Below are 20,139 nucleotides of genomic sequence, written 5' to 3'. Positions count from 1 at the left end.
AGGTTCTTTCTGTGAAGGACTTTCAGATGTATCCTGTGTGTTATCTCTTCCCAGTAAACTAAAATATAGAGAAATTCCATGAGTTCCTGAAGGTCCCAGCTAACCAGAGAGCTAGGAAGACAGCCCACATCTCACCTTCAGGGCTGTGTTCTGTAGAGAGGCACCCACTAGAAAGCCAGTTAGCAAAAATAGTAATCAGTTCTAAACTGGTGAAATGAGAACTTATCAATGAATAATCTGTTAACCAGAGTTAGTAAAGCCAGCATGTTCTCAGTGTGTGCTAATCTGAATTCTTGACCAAGAAGTGGCAGCTACTTTACTAATGACTACTTATCAGCTGGTGGCCTAGCCTACAGTGTCCCAGTCTGCATATCTGTGGCTGTGTATTTCTTTAAAGATTTCTCCAAAGCTCAAGTGGGGTCAAGAGCCCAGCTGTGCCACCCTCCTCTCAACGGGCCCCTTCTCAGTCTTTGCAAATGGCGGTTGCGTTGCCCAGCCTGGAAGGAACGCCAGCTACACAGACGCCCAAGCTTGGGCGAGGCATCTCAGAAGGAGATGATGTTCTCTTTTTTGATGAGTCACCACCACCAAGACCAAAACTGAGTGCTTTAGCAGAAGCCAAAAAGGTAAGTGGCATCTATTTTCAACATTTGAATTTGCATCCTGTAGGACATAGCTGGAGTTGCAAACTTTTTGTATCTATGATCAGGAAAGACAGACAGTAACAGCTATTTCTTGACCATGATAATTAGAGTCAAAGGAATTTCAAGTGATAATGGTATCAACATTGATTTAATCCAAGCATGTTATCTGTTCTCAACACTGTTCCTTGTGAGGCTGAGGGAGATGGCCTAAATGCTGGCTAGCCCAAAGGAAACAAATTCTGGGACTTGTTAAGGCAAGATTGTAAAGTGGTTGTTTAAAGAATCCTTCTTTAAAAGAAATCTTACAAAATAAAATCTTGGGGTATCTGGGTGGCTCAGTCTTTAAATGTCTATTTTTGGCTCAGGTTATGATCTCAGGGTCCTGGGATCCAGCCCCACATTGGGCTCCCTGCTTGGCGGAAAGCCTGATTCTCTGTCTCCCACTCCCCCATTTGTGTTTCCTCTCTTGCTGTGTCTCCCTCTGTCACATCTTTTAAAATAAATAAAAGAAGTCTTACACAGGAGCTAAATTACTTTGATTGACATGGAAGCTGGGAGTGCTCAGAAGCCCCCTCTCCTCTTCCTCAGCCACTCTGAGCCCTAATTAGAGCCTGTCTTCTCTTTGTTCTAGTTAGCCGCTGCACCATGTGAAGGGCAAAGGCCTGTTATAAGCCAAAGCTGCACCTGCAGTAATGATAGTGATAACAAGTGCACATGTGATCTCGGGGTAATGAGTTTGAGCCCCATGTCGGGTATAGAGATTACTGAACAAATAAACTGTAAAACAGAATAATTGCACATGTACCCATGATATAGACACACATGTTGTTTGTATAGGTTTGTGCTTTGCATTCATTCTCTCATTTCAGCTGCGCAACCTAGTAAACACTATCATCTCTGTTTTATAAATGTAGAACCTGAGGCTGAAAAATTAAGTAATTTGTGTAAGGTTACAAACTAATAAGTGGCAGAGCTAGGACCCTATCCTCATTCTGTTTAATTGTAAAACAAATTTCCACAGTGTTTATGTGATTCCTCTGTGGGTCCTGAAGCCCACAGTATAAGTGATGTTTAACTTAATATTTAAATAAACTGAAATTTTATTAGCTTATAGACCTGTCTCCATGCTTTAAAATTTTAATAACTGGGTTAATAATGTTAGGCAAAAAGAAGGTATATTTTGCTGATTTGTATTTGAAAGCAGAATTCACTGGATTAATAACTAGAAAAGGGACATAGGGCGACAGATACCTGACTCGTAATTAAGATTTTTATCTTTTTTTCCTAGTTAGCTGCTATAACCAAATTAAGGGCAAGAGGCCAGATTCTTACAAAAACAGACCCAAACAGCATTAAAAAGAAGCAAAAGGACCCCCAGGATGTCCTGGAAGTAAAGGAACGTGTAGAAAAGAACACCTTTTCTCCACAAGGTACTGGGGATTTCAGAGTTAGTAGTGGGAAAGGCCACCATCTGTGAGGAGGTGTTCCAAACCATAATCACCATCCCTGATATCGGAAGTCATTGTTTTACTTAAAGTGGCCTCTCTGTACGATACCTAAGTAGAATCTCTACAAACTGGAATGGACCGTTTTCTATAAGCACATTAAATTGAAATGAAATTATGCATAATCTAAAAACTTGAGAAAAAGATTACTCATGGATCTTTACACAGATATATTAGTGTAAAGATTTACTTTGAAAGCAGTGGAATTTCTTTGTTTGCAAATTATCATTTTTACTTTGAAAACTCTGAAGCTGGCAGTAATACTTTACCATCAATTTATTTAAAAAGACTTTTTTTGATGTTACCTATCATCATAGTCCACTCCTATCTTAAGGTGAAAGAGATTCTGATCCAGTGGTCAAATCTGCCATCCCCCCATATTCTAGACCTTACTTCTCAGTTCACTCCTGAAGAGTTTTCCTCTGCTGGTACCTAGTGGGGTAAATGAAGTTTGAGGGGCCTGATTGGCAGAGATGGAGAGAACTAGAGGAAACTGAGTTCATGAGGCTGCCTGGCTTTCTGAAATTCCACTGTGACAGCTACTGTGTTTCCTTTCTGCTCTAGCTGAAGATGAATTAGAGCCTGCCAGGAAAAAAAGGAGAGAACAACTTGCCTACATGGAATCTGAGAAATTTCAGAAAATTCTAAAAGCAAAATCGAAGCACACAGGGATACTTAAAGAGGTAAAAGCTCAAAAGGTCAGAAATGATAGAGATACCTTCCAGACTCAAGGCACTTTGTTGTGAGACTAAGAATCTATTTCTTCGACCTCAACCGAGATGTATTATATGTCTGAGTTAACTTTGAAGAACAGGAATATTTCTGATTGAATTTAGCTTTGCCTCTGTCCTTGAATTGAAGAATATCATTTATCATTATTTTAATGGACCTCAATGTTACAAAAAATGTTGCCTCATAATTATGGCTTTGCTTTGATGTTTAAGCAGTTCACCACTATACCTGTTCTTTTCTGTCCTGCTATATGGGGAGGGATTTTTTTCCCCATTCATGTATTTTTATATTGTGATTTTTAAATACTGTAAGTCAGTTACCAACCCGTTGGGGGTAGTTGCTCCCAAAGCCGTGTATTTTGGATTGCTCCCATATTACCCTGAAATAAGATTCTTGGGTAATATAAATTAACCTAACTATAAATTTCGAGAATATCCTATGTGTAATGTAAAGAAGAAGGAAGGAAAATACTTATATTAAAAGTATATAGTTGATAATGTTAATATGTAGGCATAACTATCTTAGAAGTAATAATGAAGATTATAAATGTAAATGAGACAATGGAAATGAAGTCTCCTTAGGTGTGGTTTTTTTTTTGGTGACTTAAATACCATGGGTCTGTTTCTTTGACAGTGTGATTTTTTTTTTTTAAACTGCAAATAATCCAAGGAACTTTTGAAGACACCAAACTACAGTTGTCCTTCCATATACACAGGAGTTGCCTAGTTGTACTCTTGATATATTCAATGTATATTTGAACCATGCACAAATATTATAGGGTTGTATATAAAGCAGTTAGGTTTGAGGGTTATAATTGGGTTTTTCATCCACATGGGTGGATGACTTCTAGAACAGTCAGAAGAATCCTTTCATATGGAGGGACTGTTCCGTGCATTGAGGGTGCAGCCTCCCGTCTCTGCGAGTAGCAGGGGTAACAGTCGTTGGGATGACCCAAAAAAAGTGCTCCCACCAATTTTCACAATGTTTCAATGGGGGCAGTACTGTCCCTATTTAGTGCTAGTGCACTGAATGCTCTGCTCTTCTGATAAACTACTGACTAATGAGGCAGCTGTGTATCCCACCATTCTACCAGACCTGAAACGTGGCCAGGAGAGAAGCTGGGGCCAACCTTGAGAGGCTGTAGAGCTGAGCTCCTGGCCTCTGTGGCCGCCAGACCTCGGGCCTTGTGCAGCGGTTCTTACTCCTGAGCTGTGACCACCTTCAGCTGTCAGTCTCTCTCTGCCCTCACACCTACTCCCTGTTGTTCCAAACAATCAAGGATTGCTCCTGCCAGGTGCTTGGTCTGGCAGATAGTATGGAATAGACTGGGCTGTCATGCGTGGGGAGGCAATGAATACCTTCCTTGGCTTGAGTCTGTATTGGCATAGCAGAAATAATTTCCTTCTGGTGCACACTCTTGACGCGATGACGCTGTTAATAATGTTAGTATTTTCAGTTTGTATTTGGTATTTTAAAAATCGCCAGATGCTTTCATACTTGCTTTTGGAAAAATAAGAGCTTATGTCTACTTATGATCATCTTTTGGTTTGCAGTTTCTTGAGCTCTTATCAGGTGTCCTCATAATAGCTTGTCTCTTCGGTGGTTTTTATTATGATTATTGAATTGGTGCCTGAATACATTTTGGATTTGGTGCAAGGTCTTTTGTATGCCTTGTCGTTGCAGGCTGAGGCTGAGCTGCAGGAACGCTATTTTGAGCCATTGGTGAAAAAAGAACAGATGGAAGAAAAGATGAGAAGCATCAGAGAGGTGAAATGTCGAGTAGTGACATGCAAGACGGTGAGTGGAGATGCTTCTAACACTGGGCTCTGTTTGGAGCTGTTGTGACCTCTAGTGACTCAGCGGGACACGGAGATATATGGGATATGGGGCCATGTCTCGTGATTGCAGTCCTGCACAGGTCATTTATTTATGCTGGAAAGCAAGCTGCTCATGACAGCCAAGGACCTGGCTGCCTGCCCACTTGGCCTCCAAGCTCTGGTGGCGGAATGTTGGTGGTGAGATTCTCCTCTGATTTGACCACAGCTCCTGGTTCTGCAGGCGAGCCTTGTCCATTGGACCCAAGTTCTTCTGACCTGTGCTTCTCAAGTTTCTAGCACACCCTCGGTCCACAGCTCACAGTCCTGGGACATCAGTTGAATGATTTCCTTTGGCATCACCTGTTAAGACCAATTACTATTAACCCTTTCTACTCAGGGCTTAACCTGCTAAATTGAATCTCAAGGCAAAGGATAAATTGCATTATTTTCTATGTTTGCAGAATTTTTACACTAAGTCTATTAGAAGATGATATACCCTCCATCCTTGAACACTGATAAAATAGGACGAAAAAATATTTCTTGCAGAACCGTATCCTTCCATTACCACTCATTTTATCCTGCCTGACTCATCCTCCTCATAAGCACATGTGAAAGAGAGGAGGAAGAGGCTTCGCTTACCAAGTACCATTTTCTCAGTCTTTATTCCTTTTCAAACCTCAACATTCTCCTTTACATTTAGGGGATGGCCCTGAACCAGCTGTCACCAAAAGGTAGGGATTCCTTGAGAAAATTCAGAATAAGTAAACGTTTTTTCTGAGATAACAGCTTGTACTCTGACAAAATAGCAAACCTAAGGGCATACCTGGTGTGTTAGTTTCCCGTTGCTGCTCAGACAAATAATTACCACCTTGATAGTTTAAACACAACTTTATTATCTTGCACTTCAATAGGCCAGAAGTCTCTGTGGGTCTCACGAGGCTAAAATCCAGGTCTGGCAGGACTATCTTCCTTCTGGAGGCTCTAGGGTAGAATCCATTTCCTTCCCTTTCCCTGCTTCTCAATCCCACACATATTCTTTGGTTTGCAGCTCCTTCCTCCATCTTCAGAGCCAGCCATGGCAGGCTGAGCCCTCTTCTCACATCCTCTGGGCCCTTATGATTCCATTGGGCCCACCCAATCCAGGATCATTTCCCAATTTTAAGATCAACTAACAACTCTGGTCCCCTTTTGCCATGTAGCCTCACATGCTCATAGGTTCTAGGGAACAGGGTGTGTATGTTCTGGGGGTGTGGGGGGCTGTTTTGCCTACCACAGCTGGCATACCACTCTGTTCTGTACTTTCTGAGGCTGCCAGAACTAAAAGTTACTTACCTAGACTCTCATTACCAGAAACCACGGTGCTCTGTCCCAGCAGCTCTTTCAGTGTTCACCCATCATTTCTTTCTTTCCTTCTTTTTTCCTTCCTCCCTCCCTATCTCTCTCTCCCTCTTTCTTTCTTTTCTTTCTTTCTGTCATACGATTCCATTTATGCAAAATTCAAAACAGTCAAATGAATCTCTGCTGCTAGAAAGGAGGGTAGTGATTACCCTTGGGGTGCGGGGGGAGCAGTGCCTGGAAGGGGGTGCAGGGAGGGAGGGCTTCAGGAGTGCTAGGGAGTTTTGTTTCTTAGACTGGATGCTGCTTATTGTTTCCTATACTCTTCAGTCCTTTTGAGGATCAAAATTACAAGTGAATTTTTTTTTTTTAAGATTTTATTTATTTGACAGAGAGAGAGATCACAAGTAGAGAAAGAGAGAGAGAGAGGAGGAGGCAGGCTCCCCGCCTAGCAGAGAGCCCGATGTGGGACTTGATCCCAGAACCCTGAGATCAGGACCTGAGCTAAAGGGAGAGGCTTAACCAACTGAGCCACCCAGGCAGCCCCAAAATTACAAGTGAATTATTAATATCTCTGCTTGGTTCTGCTGCTTATGAAATAGGAGTAGTAATAAGCTTACATCCTATTCTGAGGCTTTTTAAGAGGAAACAAAAGGTCTAGTGAAGAGGCTCCAGTGTCCATGTCCTATCACTAAGCGATGGCAGTAAATTTAGGACAGACCTGATGAAGCTATCAAAAGGTTTCTGGTGCTTTTGTTTTGATGTTACAGAAAGTTATTGTGTACTTCACGCCTGACCAAAAGTTGTGGCAAACATAAGAAAAGGTGGCATCAGTGTGCGAGACTGAAGAAATCGCTGCAGCTAGTAGATAAGATGGTTGGTCTGCTCACAGCTGCCTGAGCAGTGGCGAGAAAACAGAAGTCCTCATGGAACAGATTGCCCTCTTAGCAGCTAGCCAGTTTCTCCGTCGAGGCTCTTGACAGATGTGCCCTCCTGTTGGTTTTATGCAGTGTGCCTATACCCACTTCAAGCCTTTGGAGACCTGCGTCAGTGAGCAGCATGACTACCACTGGCATGACGGCCTAAAGAGGTTTTTCAAGTGTCCCTGTGGAAACAGAAGCATCTCCCTGGATAGGCTCCCCAAAAAGCACTGCAGGTAGGATATCTCGCCTGGCATTCTTAAATCCTCTTTTCAGTTCCCATGTTATGCCGTTGTGCTAGAATGTTGGACAGTCTGTTTTAAGGTCAGGCCTTATTTCCATGCCTCTTACAGCTTCAGGCCATCCCTAAAAGCTCATGGAGGGAAGGGATCCTGAACTCTTCAATGCTTTACCCCCAATACTTAGTATAGTGCCTAGCCCATAGGGGGTCCTTACAAATGTTTGTTGAATGAAAGACAAAAATCAGTTCTCTGAAGGTCCTGGAATTGCTGGGACAAGAAGTAGGGAACCAGAACCAGGGTAGAACCTTAGAGCGATGAGCTAACTTCTGTAGCCGTTTTTGCCCTGGGAGGTTTTGAGGACTCTAGGCCAGGCGGGGAGCTGAGAGCCTGGGTCTTGTCCTGGTGGAGGGCCACCTGTGGAACTGTTGATGGAGATTGGGGTTCTCCCACAGTGGTCAATACTCCCTTTAGGATATTCATTTCATTCAGGTTTTCTAGTTGTTCTCAGAGCACTAGTCTAGGGACTAAGTTGTATGCCACTCAGAAGTAGAATTAAGATCACATTACATGAATAAAACAATTTTGTGGGGACTAATGACTTTTATATATGAAATCATCCCTTTTTAAGATCCTGGAGTATCTTTCCATTTATTCATCCCATCCTCTATGGCTTTTATAAATTTTTAAAATTATCTCCACAGCAATGTTGAATATTCTTAATTCTTAGATGTGCCATCACTTTTGTTGATACTGTGAATGGCAACTTACTTTCTAGTGTATTTTTTAGTTGCTTATTGTCGGTGCAGAGAAATATTATTAATTTTTTATATGGCGAACTTGCCTCTGACAAGCTTATCAGACTCTTATGCCAGCAATTTGTTGATTTCTCTACATAATTGTCATTTGCAAATAAAGACAATTTTACCTGTTTTGTTCCCATCCTTACACCCTCTATTTTTTGTCTTTACTGATAGGGCTGGTCAGACCTCCTATTTCCATTTCTTGAACTTTATCTTAAAGTGAATGTATCCTTCACAAATTTCTCCTCCAAGTATAACCCTTACCAACTTAAGGAAAATCCTATTTATTTCCAGTTTACTATGATTGTGGGTAGGTAACTTCTCTTCGTTGTATGATCTTATCCTTTAGCTTATCAATGTTTTAGTAAGTTGACAAACTTCTTTCTTTATTTTGAATATAAACCCCTTGTCTGATAGATGGCTGGCAAAATTTTCTCCTGTTCTGTAGGTTGTTTTTTCACTTTGTTACTTGTTAATTTTGATGTGCAGAAGCTTTTGAATTTGATGTAATCCCATCTGTTGATTTTTGCTTTTTTTGCCTGAGCTTTTGGCATTGTGTTAAAAAAATCAGGGCTAAGACCAATATCGATGAGCTTTTTCCCTACATTTCCTTCGAGGAGTTTTATGGTTTCAGGTCTTATATGTAAGTATTTCATCCATTTTAAGTTAATTTTTGTGAGGGATGTGAGATAATAGTCCGATTTCCTTGTTCTGTTTGTATTTCTCCAGTTTTCCCAGCACTGTTTGTTGAAGAGACTATCCTTCCCCATTGGGTACTCTTTTTTTTTTTTTTTTTTTTCTCGGACAGAGAGAGAGAGAGAGAGATCACAAGTAGGCAGAGAAACAGGCAGAAAGAGAGGGGGAAGCAGGCTTCCTGCTGAGAAGAGCCCAACACAGAGCTCGATCCTAGGACCCTGAGATCATGACCTGAGCCAAAGGCAGAGGTTTAACCCACTGAGCCATCCAGGCACCCCTACCCATTGGATATTCTTGACTCCCTTGCAAAACATTAGTTGAAATATTAGTTGACCACATATACTGGGCTTTAAATCTGGGCCTTCTATTCTGTTCCTACTGGTCGGTATATCTATTTTTGTGCCATTATCATCCTGTTTTTATTACTGGGGCTTTGTGGTATAGTTTGAAATCTAGAAGCATGATGCCTCCAGTTTTGTTTTTTTTTCCCAACATTGCTTTGGCTATTCAGGGTCTACTCTGAGTCCATAGAAATTTTAGAGTTGTTTCTTCTTCTTCTTCTTCTTCTTCTTCTTCTTTTAAAGAATGCCTTTGTTATTTTGATGGGGATTGCATTGAATATCTACAGATTGCTTTGGGTAGTTTGGCCATTATAACAATATTAATTTTTTTACATCCATGGACTGACTGGGGTGTCTTTCCGTTCATAGGTGTCTTCAGTTTCTTTCAGAAAAGTCTCATAGATTTCCATTCACTTTCTTGGTTAAATTTATTACTAAATGTTTTATTGTTGTTGAGTGTATCCTGAGTGTAAAGGAACATAATTGATCATTGAGATGATCATGTGATATTTTGTATCTTTCATTTTATTGATGTGATATATTAAATTTATTGATTTGTGTATGTTGAATCATCCTTGTATCCCAGGGATAAATCCCATTTGGTCATGGAGTATAATCCTTTTTTTTTAAAGATTTATTTATTTGACAGACAGAGATCACAAGCAGGCAGAGAGAGAGGAGGAAGCAGGCTTCCTGCTGATCGGAGAGCCCGATGTGGGGCTCGATCCTAGGACCCTGGGATCATGAACTGAGCCCAAGGCAGAGGCTTTAACCCACTGAGCCACCCAGGCGCCCTTCCTTCTCTGGTTTTGGAATCAAAGTGATGCTGGTTTATTCATTATTGGTCTGTTCAAATTTTTGGTTTCTTTTTGATTCTGTCTTAGGTTGTAGGTTTCTAGAAATTTATCCATTTCTTCTAGGTTATGTAATTTGTTGGCATATAATCTTTCATAGTCATCTCTGATGATTCTGTGTATTTCTGTAGTATCAGTTGTAATGTCTCCTCTTTGATTTCTAATTTTGAATCTTCTCTTTTTCTTAGTCTAGCTAAAGATTTGTCAATTTTGTTTATTTTTTTCAAGGAATCAGGTCTTAGGCTCGCTTTCTTTTCTGTTTTTCTTTTTTTTTTTTTTTTTTTTTAAGATTTTATTTATTTATTTATTTGACAGAGATCACAAGTAGGCAGAGAGGCAGGCAGAGAGAGAGGGGAAGCAGGCTCCCCGCAGAGCAGAGAACCCAATGTGGGGCTTGATCCGAGGACCCTGGGATCATGACCTGAGCTGAAGGCAGAGGCTTAACCCGCTGAGCCACCCAGGTGCCCCTCTTTTCTGTTTTTCTGGTCTCTTTTTCTGATCTTTATTATTTCCTTCCTTTGGCCACTAAATATGGGCTTACTTCTTTTTTCTTTTTTTTTAGTTCCTTGAGTATAAAATTAGATTATTTGAGAGGTTTCTAATTTATTAATAGATATTCTATCCCTTCACTTTAAACTTTGTATGTTGTTAGAGCTGAGACGTGCCCCTTTAAGCAGCATATGGTTGGGTCGTTTTCTGTCCATCCAGCCACTCTGTGCCTTTTGACTGATGGATTAAATCCATTTAAATTTAGGGTGATTATGATGGGTAAGGATATACTACTGCTATTTTATCTTTTGTCTTCTGGTTGTTTGGTCTCCCCATTGTTTCTTTTTCCTTGTTTCTGCCTACTTTTATAAGTTGGTGGTTTTCCATGGTGATTTGTTCAGTCTCCCCACCTTTTATATTTTGTGTCTCTTCTCTAGATCTTTGCCTGTGGTGACCATGAGGTTCACATAAAACATATTTTTGGTAAAATAATCTTTTCTCTGGTGTCAGCAATTTGTCTTCACCTATAAAGGATTCATCTTTTTTCTCTTCCCCTTTTATATTTTATGACACAAATTACTTCCTTTGTGCTGCGATGTCATCACCAAGTAGTAGCCATACTTTAATTCTCTTTTCCTTGGATCTTTATACTGTAATTAAGAGTTTAATATGCTATTCTAGTTAAGGGTTAACAGTTTTCTAATTCTGACTATCACCTTAATCAGAGTTTTGTGTATTTCTTTTTTTTCAGCTCCAAGAGCTTTTAGCATTTCTTATTATAAGGCAGGTCTGGTAGTGGTGATGTCCTCAGCTTTTGTTTGTCTGGGAAAGTCTTTATTTCTCCTTCCCATCTAAAGGATAACTTTGCAGAACAGAGTATTGTTGGCTGGCAATTTTTAATCTTTGAATATTTTTCATATGTCATTCATTCTACTCTCTCCTGGTCTGTAGAGTTTCTGCTGAGAAATCTGATAGCTGGATACTTTGTAGGTTGCTATCTTTTTTTTCCCCCCAGTTATCGTTCAGATTTTTTCTTTATCATTGACTTTTGACAGCTTTGATATAATTGTTTCTTGGAGAAGTCTTCTTGCATTGAGTTAAGAAGGTATTCTACTAGCTTCATATATTTGTGTATCCAGTTCCTTCACCAGGTTTGGGAAGTTTTCAGCTATTACTTCTTTAAATAAACTCCCCTTTCTTGTCCTCTCTTCCCCTTCTGGAATACTCATCATTCTTACATCGGCTTTTCCACTGGGATTTGTTTCGATACGGCATCTCAGAGGATTTCTTTTCTTTTTTAACATCTTCATTCTCGGGCGTCTGGGTGGCTCAGTGGGTTAAAGCCTCTGCCTTTGGCTCAGGTCATGATCTCAGGGTCCTGGGGTCAAGTCCTACATTGGGCTCTCTGCTCAGCAGGGAGCCTGTTTCCTTCTCTCTCTCTCTGCCTACCTGCCTCTCTACTTGTGATCTCTCTCTCTATCAAATAAAAAATAAAATCTTTAACATCTTCATTCTCTCACCCCTTCCACCTGAATCATTTTTAGTTTCCTGACTTCTAATTCACTAATTCTCTCTTCCATCTGATTTGCTGTATTTCCAACATATTCTTTTGCAGTCTTCATCTTATTTAGTGAGTTGTTCTGCTCCAGAATTTGTTTGGCTCTTTTTTAGAATTTCTTCTGTGAAGTTCTTCTGTTCATTAATCTGAGACCATTGAGTTGCCTTTCTAAGTTTTCTTGTAGCTCACTGAATTTCTTCAATAAAAGCTGTTTTAAATTCTTTATTGGTTAGATAGCACTATTCATTGGGCTCCTTTGCTGGAAAATTGTCAGGTTGTTTTTGTTTTTATTTTTAATACTGTATTACCATGGTTTTTCATGGTGCCTGTTGAAGAGTGTCTCTGTGATTGCATTTGTAGTAATGAACACCTATCTTGGGCTAAGTTTTGTTCACTCTGATTCTGACAGTTCAACCTGTAATTAGGAGCATTTTTCTTATTTTCCAGAAGGTGGCACTATAGCACATGTTTTTGGTTTCTCTAGGCTGTGAGCACTTAAAAAAAAAATGAGGGGGGGCAGTGGCCAACTCAGGGGAGTTGTGTACTTAGCATTTGGGTATTTGGGTGAGCCCAGAAGTCCATGAGCCAAATGCCTGGACAGGAAGGAGGAGACACTTTCCTGTGGTCCCTTCAGGGGACCCTGCAGCTGTAGAAGCTGCAGAATGGGTGGCTGACCCCCACTCGGCACCTTCACCCTCCACGTCCTGCCAAAAGGGTGTTGCTGACCCGCCATTTCCATGACCACTCTCCTCCTTTGCTGCCCTCCCTGCTCCCATCCACCCTTGGTGACCTGGATGCTGTGCACAGGTGCTTTTTTTTTTGTGGGGGTCAGGGGTTATAGATGTCTACTTCCTTGTAAACCAAAGGGGGAGAGAGGAAAGGAACGGCTCACCTTGTGATAGTGACATCACTCCCAGAAGTTTCCTTTCATTCTTTGGATAAACCCTACTTGATTTCTTTTTTAATTTTTTTTTAAGATTATTTATTTATTTATTTATTTGACAGAGATCACAAGTAGGCAGAGAGGCAGGCAGAGACAGAGGGGGAAGCAGGCTCCCTGCTGAGCAGAGAGCCCAATGCGGGGCTCCATACCAGGAACCTGAGATCATAACCTGAGCCGAAGGCAGAGGCTTAACTGAGCCAACCAGGTGCCCCCTTGATTTTTTTTTTTAGTCTGACATCCCCTTTATCCATTTCATCTTCCCACCAGCCTCCCCTCTGACAGCCACCAATTCTCTGTATTTAAGAGTCTGGGTTTTTTTGTTGTTGTTGTTTGTCTCTTTTATTCTTTGTTCATTTGTTTTGTTTCTTAAGTTCCATATATGGTATTTGCCTTTCTCCAACTGATGTATTTCACTTACTGTTACGCCCTCGAGATCCATCCATGTTGTTGCAAATGGCACAGTCTTATTCCTTTTTTATGGCTGAGTAATATTCCGTTGTGTGTGTGTATGAGTGGGTAGGTGTGTGCTTCCATAATTTGGTTATTGTAAATAATGGTGCAGTAAATAGTGGTGCATATATCTTTTCAAATTAGTGATTTCATTTTATTTGGGTAATCCCAGTAGCAGGATTACTAGGTCATAAGGTAGTTCTAATTTTTATTTTTTGAGGAAACTCCATACTGTTATTTTAGTTTACTTTATTGTAGGAATACGATATACAATACATATACAAAGTTGGGTTAATTGACTATTATCAGTAAGGCTTTGGTCAGCAATAGGCTATTAGTAATTAAGTTGTGGGGGAGTCAAAAGTTACGTGAGGATTTTTAACTGCATGGGAGCGGTACCCCTATCCCCATCTTGTTCAAGGGTCCACTGTATATTTGTAAGTGAATTAGACCTATTTTGTTTTTTTTGTTTTTATATAGGCCTTACCTGGTTTTAGAACAAAGATTATATGAGACTCATAAAATGAACTGAGCAGCTTCTGGAAATAATTTATATTAAATAGCAATTAATTATTTCTTAAGGTTTTAATAAATCTCAACTGTAGTTATTTGGGCTTAGGCCCAGACCCAGGTTTTAGGGTCCGAGGTGGCCTGATAACCATTTCAGTTTCATGGTCCCTTTTGCCAATTTCAGCTTTTTTTTTTTTCCTTTTAATCATTTCATTTAGGTTCTTAAATGTATTGATGTATGGTTGTTCCTAATAAACTTTCATTGTTTTTAATCTGTTTCCTGTTATTTTTTATTAATAGACATTTACTGTATTTTGTGCTATTATTTTTCTTCTCTTTTTTAAGCTCAACCTTGACAGAGGTCTCTTTATTCTCTTTTTCTTTTCAGAAAACCATCTTTTAACTCTCTTTCTTTCTGTTTATTGATTTCTGTCCTTATCTTTCTGCCCTTGTTTTTTGGGGTTTGCTCTGTATCCTTTTGCCAACATCAGTTAATTGCTTATACTCAGGTTACTCATTTTTAACTTTTCTTGTTCCCTCATCAATGTGTTTAAAGCTACATGTTTCCTTCTAAGCACTTATGCTTTAGTGTCTCCAACAACGTTTGACCTGTAGTTAAAAGTATTTCTTGGGGTGTCTGGCTGGCTCAGTTGGAGGAACATGCAACCTTGGGGTTGTAAATTCGGGCCCCACATTAGGTACAGAGATTACTTAAATAAATAAATAAATTTTAAAAAAAGATTTCTTAATGCCTTTGATGATTTCCTGTTTGGCCCAAGTGTTAGTAATGTTGTTTAAATTTCAAATATATGGGATTGATTTTTATTCTTTTTTAAAATAATTTCTGACTTTATTGGCTTATTCTTAACGGACAGAATTTATATGAGTCTTTGGAATTTGAGGCACTTTCAAGATCACCTTCAGTCTACCCAGGAATGTCTCACCAGGATAGTCTCACCACCTATTTGCTTGCTTGTTTGTTTTTTAGGTTTTCTTTACTTCCTAGAACCCCTACTTCACTCCAAGTGTCTCCAAACTTGTTTGGGGTTAGGGAGGGGACCCAGACCCCATGCTAGTTCATTACCTTGTCGGGAGTTGGTTTGTGAAATTGCTATGATCTTGATTATAATTGTTGAAAGTATCTATCTGTATATTGATATTTGATTTCTCCAAAATATTGTAACAGCAAGAGCTTATGTAAAACACTTGCGTATCAGAAAAATTCCGTTAATAAGCAGGAAGTACAACTCACAAATTGAAGAGCAAGATGCTTTTCCATCCTCCAGGTGGCGCTGTGACTTTTGTAACAACTGCTTTTCTAGACTTTTTCTTGTCAATTCTTGACCCAGAGCAGAACAGGACAAACTTTTTCTGTCAAAACCCAGATAGTAAACATATTTTGCTTCGTGAACCAGGCAGTTGGTTTCATAACTACTCAGCTTTGGTGTTATAGCTCAAAAGCAGTCATAGGTAATACAGAAACAAGTGGACATGCTGTGTTTAAATGAAACGTTCTTTACAAAAGCAGGTAGCAGGCTGGATTTGGCTCATGGGTAGTAATTTGTTGACCTCTGACTAGAATTTCTGTTATATGTAATTTCATCATTGATCTACCAATAGTCTAGAAAATTTCTCTCAATTGATAATGAGCTAGTCTCTAGACAAGGAAGGTGGTAGAGGGGCTTAGGACCAAGGCCATTAGTATGCAGACGGACTCTCAGGGCTGGAGTAGTCTAGACTTTTAGGAAGAAGGATGAGGCAGGTAGGGCAATCCCCTGTGCCCTAGAGCCTCTCAAATCCAAGAGTGCCGGCAGCCATATTTCAGTGAGTTAACAGTTTCTTTTGTTTGTTTCAGCAGAGTGAACATCATGGAAAATAAACTTTCTCTGTAGTAGCCACATCTCTGCTCAGGGTCAGACTCACATAACATGTTAAAAAACGAGAATAAGAGTCTCTAGGCCCTTTGAACAATAAGAAGTAAACATCTTTAGGTTTGAAAAGAGGAGAAGGATTGGGCAGATCAGGAAGAAGAATAATTCTTTCTTATCACAAGCTTTTAGTTCCAGAAAAGGGGAAGGGAGAAGTCTTTGACTGTATGGCATCAGAGGGCTAGCTTCCTCTCTGAGTCTTTTACTGATGCTCAGCAGGGGAAACCAAGCTTCACCTGCTGTGTGCATACCCTGTATACTATCACTGGGTGTTCCATCTCTGAAGTATCTAGCTTTTGACAGATTTGAAGACCATTTCTCAAATCACTGGAGTGTGTATTTTCAGTAGCATTAGAGCATAGCCTGTAATATGAGTGTTACCTTGATCATCTTCTGTTTGAATGGGGAATATTCTTCCTGCAAGTGCAGTGAACCCGGTTGACTATGCGTCCCAGCTCACTACTGAGTAAATCCCCTTTTCTGTTTCAGTAACTGTGGCCTCTTCAAATGGGAACGAGACGGAATGCTAAAGGTAGGTCATTTGCAAGGTGACCAATTTTAGTAATCCATGCAAAAAATGTTGACCCATTTCTCACTAAACTATTTTCATTTTTCTAGGAAAAAACAGGACCAAAGATAGGAGGAGAAACCCTGTTACCACGAGGAGAAGAACATGCCAAATTTCTGAATAGCCTTAAATAGTCCTGACTTCAAACAGGTACTTATGGCCTACATGGCTTCTTATGGCTCTGGAAAAGGAAGAGTGTTGGCTCTGTTTACTCCTGATTGACACAGTCCAAACAAATACTCGTTAAGCTTACAAGTTTTGCCTACTTATTTTCTGTTGTGTTGGTTTGATATCAAATTTAACATTGACCTTTAGGTGGTAAATCAGAATACCTTCGTCTTCCATGTTCTTGCTATTGATGGCTGCATTCGTGTAGATTTTTTGCTCAGAAATTGGAAGGTAAACTGAGAGCTGTGTTTCTATATATTTTGGGTATAGAGTGTGCAGTGTTGCTTCTTATTCAGAGTAAAATTCTGATATTTATATGGGCACACAGAGGCAAAAGAATGCCTCTGCTGGGGTTCAGTTTTCTTACCTAGAAAATGAGGAAGCTTGGAGTAAATGATCTTGAAGTGTATCTTTCAGCACTCAAATTCTTCAGATAATATGACTTTTCCCATATAAATAATTACACTCATCAACCTTGACATAATCTTGATATTTTGACATCAAGCTAGGTTCCTTCTTTCATTTCTATTTTTACCTCTCTTTTGTTTTGCAAATTAATTCACTGACTCACATGACATTTAATTCATATCTATATGGTTCTCTGTGCCCTTACAATATTGTGGAGCTCTTTAATAGAAACACTAAAATCTCATCATTTTAAAGTATGACTTTGTTTAAATATGGCTTAAAGAATTTCAAAACCTGTAACTAAAATGAATGCAGAATTTAAGCTGTGAACAATGATTGAAAAACAAATATCTCAGAACTCAGGGAGTTTGAGATTTGCAGATATAATTTATCATACACATGAAGAGTTAGAGGTCAAACCATGTGCAAATTAGCACCCCAAAAATGCTGTTTAGGAGATTCCTCTGCCAGGCAACCTGATTTTCCAAAGTGAATGGTGATATCATCCTAAGTTTGAGTAAATTGGTAGGATTATTATTACACTGGGATTTAAACTCTAGCTAGAAATAGATCAGGTTTCTGCCGAGATGGTATTATGGTAGCACACAATGCTTACAGGAGCTGGTTGTGGGAGATACTTGATTTAGATTTTCAGGGGCCAGAAAAAAACATGTACATGCCTTAAATTTCATCAAACTCTGTCTACTCAATATGAGTAGAAGGTGCTGTGTCTGACACTTGTGTTACTCCTAAGGTTATATTGCAAAAGCTATATTTTTAGGAGGATTTCCCTTCCCAAGAGGTGTTTGTTTTAACTTTTAACTAATGAAGAAAAGAACAAAGTGTTTATTAATTCTTAATAAGGACCAAAGGCACTCAAAATGGCAATATTTTTAATGGCTCATTTAGAGTAGATTTGTTTATCCCATAAGCTTAAAATAGAGCTATGTATTTGAAGAAGGTCACAGCTAAGAGGCTGCCAAGGACCTGAACTCCAGGCTGCTCCTTGAGCAATCCCCTTCTCATGAAAGAAACGTATTCCTTTTTGAACCAGGGGTACCATCGGAGTCCCTGTTCACTTGTGTGTCATATATAAGAATTGTAAGGTACTGTAATAATTTAAAAATCATTGAGTTACTTCTCAGTTACTCTAGATCTTGGGGGCTTTCATTGGAGGTCTTTATGTGCTTTTGTAGATCAGAGATGAGAAGGGGTGGGTGGGCCAGACGGGGACGTACTTGTTTGCATTGAAATTATGATTTGTCAGTGAGATCAGTCTTTTAATCCTATTATCTTTATCAGTGTATTAAATGCTTTTATATAAATCCAAAATGTGTATTTAGTTTTTCCTTACCTGTCATTGGCAATGTAGGGCTTATTGTGTAATCATGTGGTCATAGGCCATCCAAACAGAGTAAGTATGCAGTGACCTAAATTAGCAAACAGAAACTTTGTATTTCATGGGGAAGAAGTTGAGTTAGATGTTCTGATTGGTTGTCACAGCAGGTTATGTTTGTGCTGTGCTTTTTTTCTTTCTTTCTTTTTTTTTTTGGAGAGCACACAATCTTGGGCAAGTTTCCAGAGGGAGAGGGGGAGAATCTAAAGCAGATTCTCCACTGAGCTGGGAGCCTGATACAGGGCTCGATCTCATGACCCTGAGGCTGTGACCTGAGCCCAAGTCAGGAGTCAGGAGCTTAACCCACACTGACCATCCAATTGCCCCTGCCTTTTTTTATTTAGAGGAAACAGGTGGCTTATCTTTTTTCAATCACCTTTCTCTTGAGTTTTGTTTAAATATATTTTCTCTTCCAAACAACAGAAGGAAGGCTGAAGTAATTTAGATAACAGTGATGTAGAGTAGCAAATAAGGAGCTTTTGAGTGATTAGTGTGGAATGTTCCTCAGAGGCAACTTAGAAAGTTTAAAAATTTTAAAGTTTTCAACTTCTAAAAACATTACAAGTTGACCGATCCATAGCCAAGTGGACAGGAAGAGATTTCATGAACTGGGTCGTGTAAAAGTTGATGACATATGGGAAGCTTGATTGTTTATTGTGGATTAAATGTGTCTGAGAACATGGATTTTTAAGTCCAGAGGGTAAATCTGTTTGCCTAAGTATGTCATTCATAGCAGCCCATTAGAGCTCTACTTGACAACTAAAATAGACATCTTTGATCCCATGAGTAGAGATTTGGAAACTACAGCTCTCAAGGATGGATGGCTCAAAAAATGAAATTCCATATTCACCAATAGTGAAGAAACAAACAGTGATATAGCTAAGGAAAATAATAGAGAGGCACAAAATGGAAGAAATCGGTTAACTTAATAGCAGTTTGTGGAAAAGCTGTGAAATTTTTGAAAATTGAAAGAAGCCAAGAGGCACCTGGGTGGCTTAGTTGGTTGAGACACCAGCTCTTGATTTCAGCCTAGGTCATGATCTCAGGGTCCTGGGGTTGAGCGCTACATCAGGCTCCATGCTCTGCTGGGTGTCTGTTTGAGGCTTCTTTCTCTTCCTCTCCCCCTCAACCCTTCCCCCCTCAAATAAATAAATATATCTTTAAAAAAAAAAAAAACTAAGAGTATAACCACAGTGTCAAACCATGTAGATCAAAATGGGAACATGGCCTGCGGTGTCCTGCACAGGTCAGACCAAATTGACTTTCTTTTTTTTTTTTTAGATTTTATTTATTTATTTGACAGAGAGAGAGATCACAAGCAGGCAGAGAGGCAGGCAGAAAGAGAGGAGGAAGCAGGCTCCCCACCGAGCAGGGAACCTTATGTGGGGCTTGATCCCGGGATCCCGAGACCATGACCTGAGCCAAAGGCAGAGGCTTAACCCACTGAGCCACCCAGGTGCCCCTTGGCTTACCTTTTGTAGAAAAACCAGATGACAGTAATCAAGATGGTAAAAATTCAAAACCATTTCAGGAAAGGACAGAGCTAATAATATATGTACAGTTTATTTTTGTTATTCACAGTAATTATATTTTGTAAAGCCATCACTAATGGAATTAGCAGATACTGAGTCACTGTACCTAGCAGGGAATATAAGGGTAGGTTTCTAAGAGCCTCTTATCAAATTTTGGTCAACAATCCATACATAACCTTGTTTTACATGTGTTTCTGTTTAGACACCATATTTAATATATATTGTTGATATATTAACATGGAATTCAAAACGAACAGCACTATACATCATGACTGAACGAAGCTTATCTAGCACACATATCTG

At 39.6% G+C, this 20,139-nt stretch overlaps 1 protein-coding gene across 1 annotated transcript in view; it reads left to right on the top strand.

The window, feature by feature from the left end:
* Positions 1 to 20,139, top strand: part of LOC111155542 (minichromosome maintenance 10 replication initiation factor) — an 83,215-nt gene that overhangs the window by 19,555 nt on the left and 43,521 nt on the right. Inside the window, exons 14-20 of the mRNA XM_022515751.1 lie at positions 398 to 626; positions 1,933 to 2,074; positions 2,714 to 2,832; positions 4,565 to 4,678; positions 7,044 to 7,189; positions 16,254 to 16,296; positions 16,383 to 16,482. Coding sequence (XP_022371459.1) covers positions 398 to 626; positions 1,933 to 2,074; positions 2,714 to 2,832; positions 4,565 to 4,678; positions 7,044 to 7,189; positions 16,254 to 16,296; positions 16,383 to 16,466 — 877 coding nt within the window. The 3' untranslated portion in view covers positions 16,467 to 16,482. The remainder of the gene's footprint in view (positions 1 to 397; positions 627 to 1,932; positions 2,075 to 2,713; positions 2,833 to 4,564; positions 4,679 to 7,043; positions 7,190 to 16,253; positions 16,297 to 16,382; positions 16,483 to 20,139) is intronic.

Source organism: Enhydra lutris, unplaced genomic scaffold, assembly GCF_002288905.1.
Source record: "Enhydra lutris kenyoni isolate GAN:26980312 unplaced genomic scaffold, ASM228890v2 scaffoldscaffold42, whole genome shotgun sequence".
NCBI classification, from domain to species: Eukaryota; Metazoa; Chordata; class Mammalia; order Carnivora; family Mustelidae; genus Enhydra; species Enhydra lutris.
This window is presented reverse-complemented; position numbering and strand designations above follow the sequence as displayed.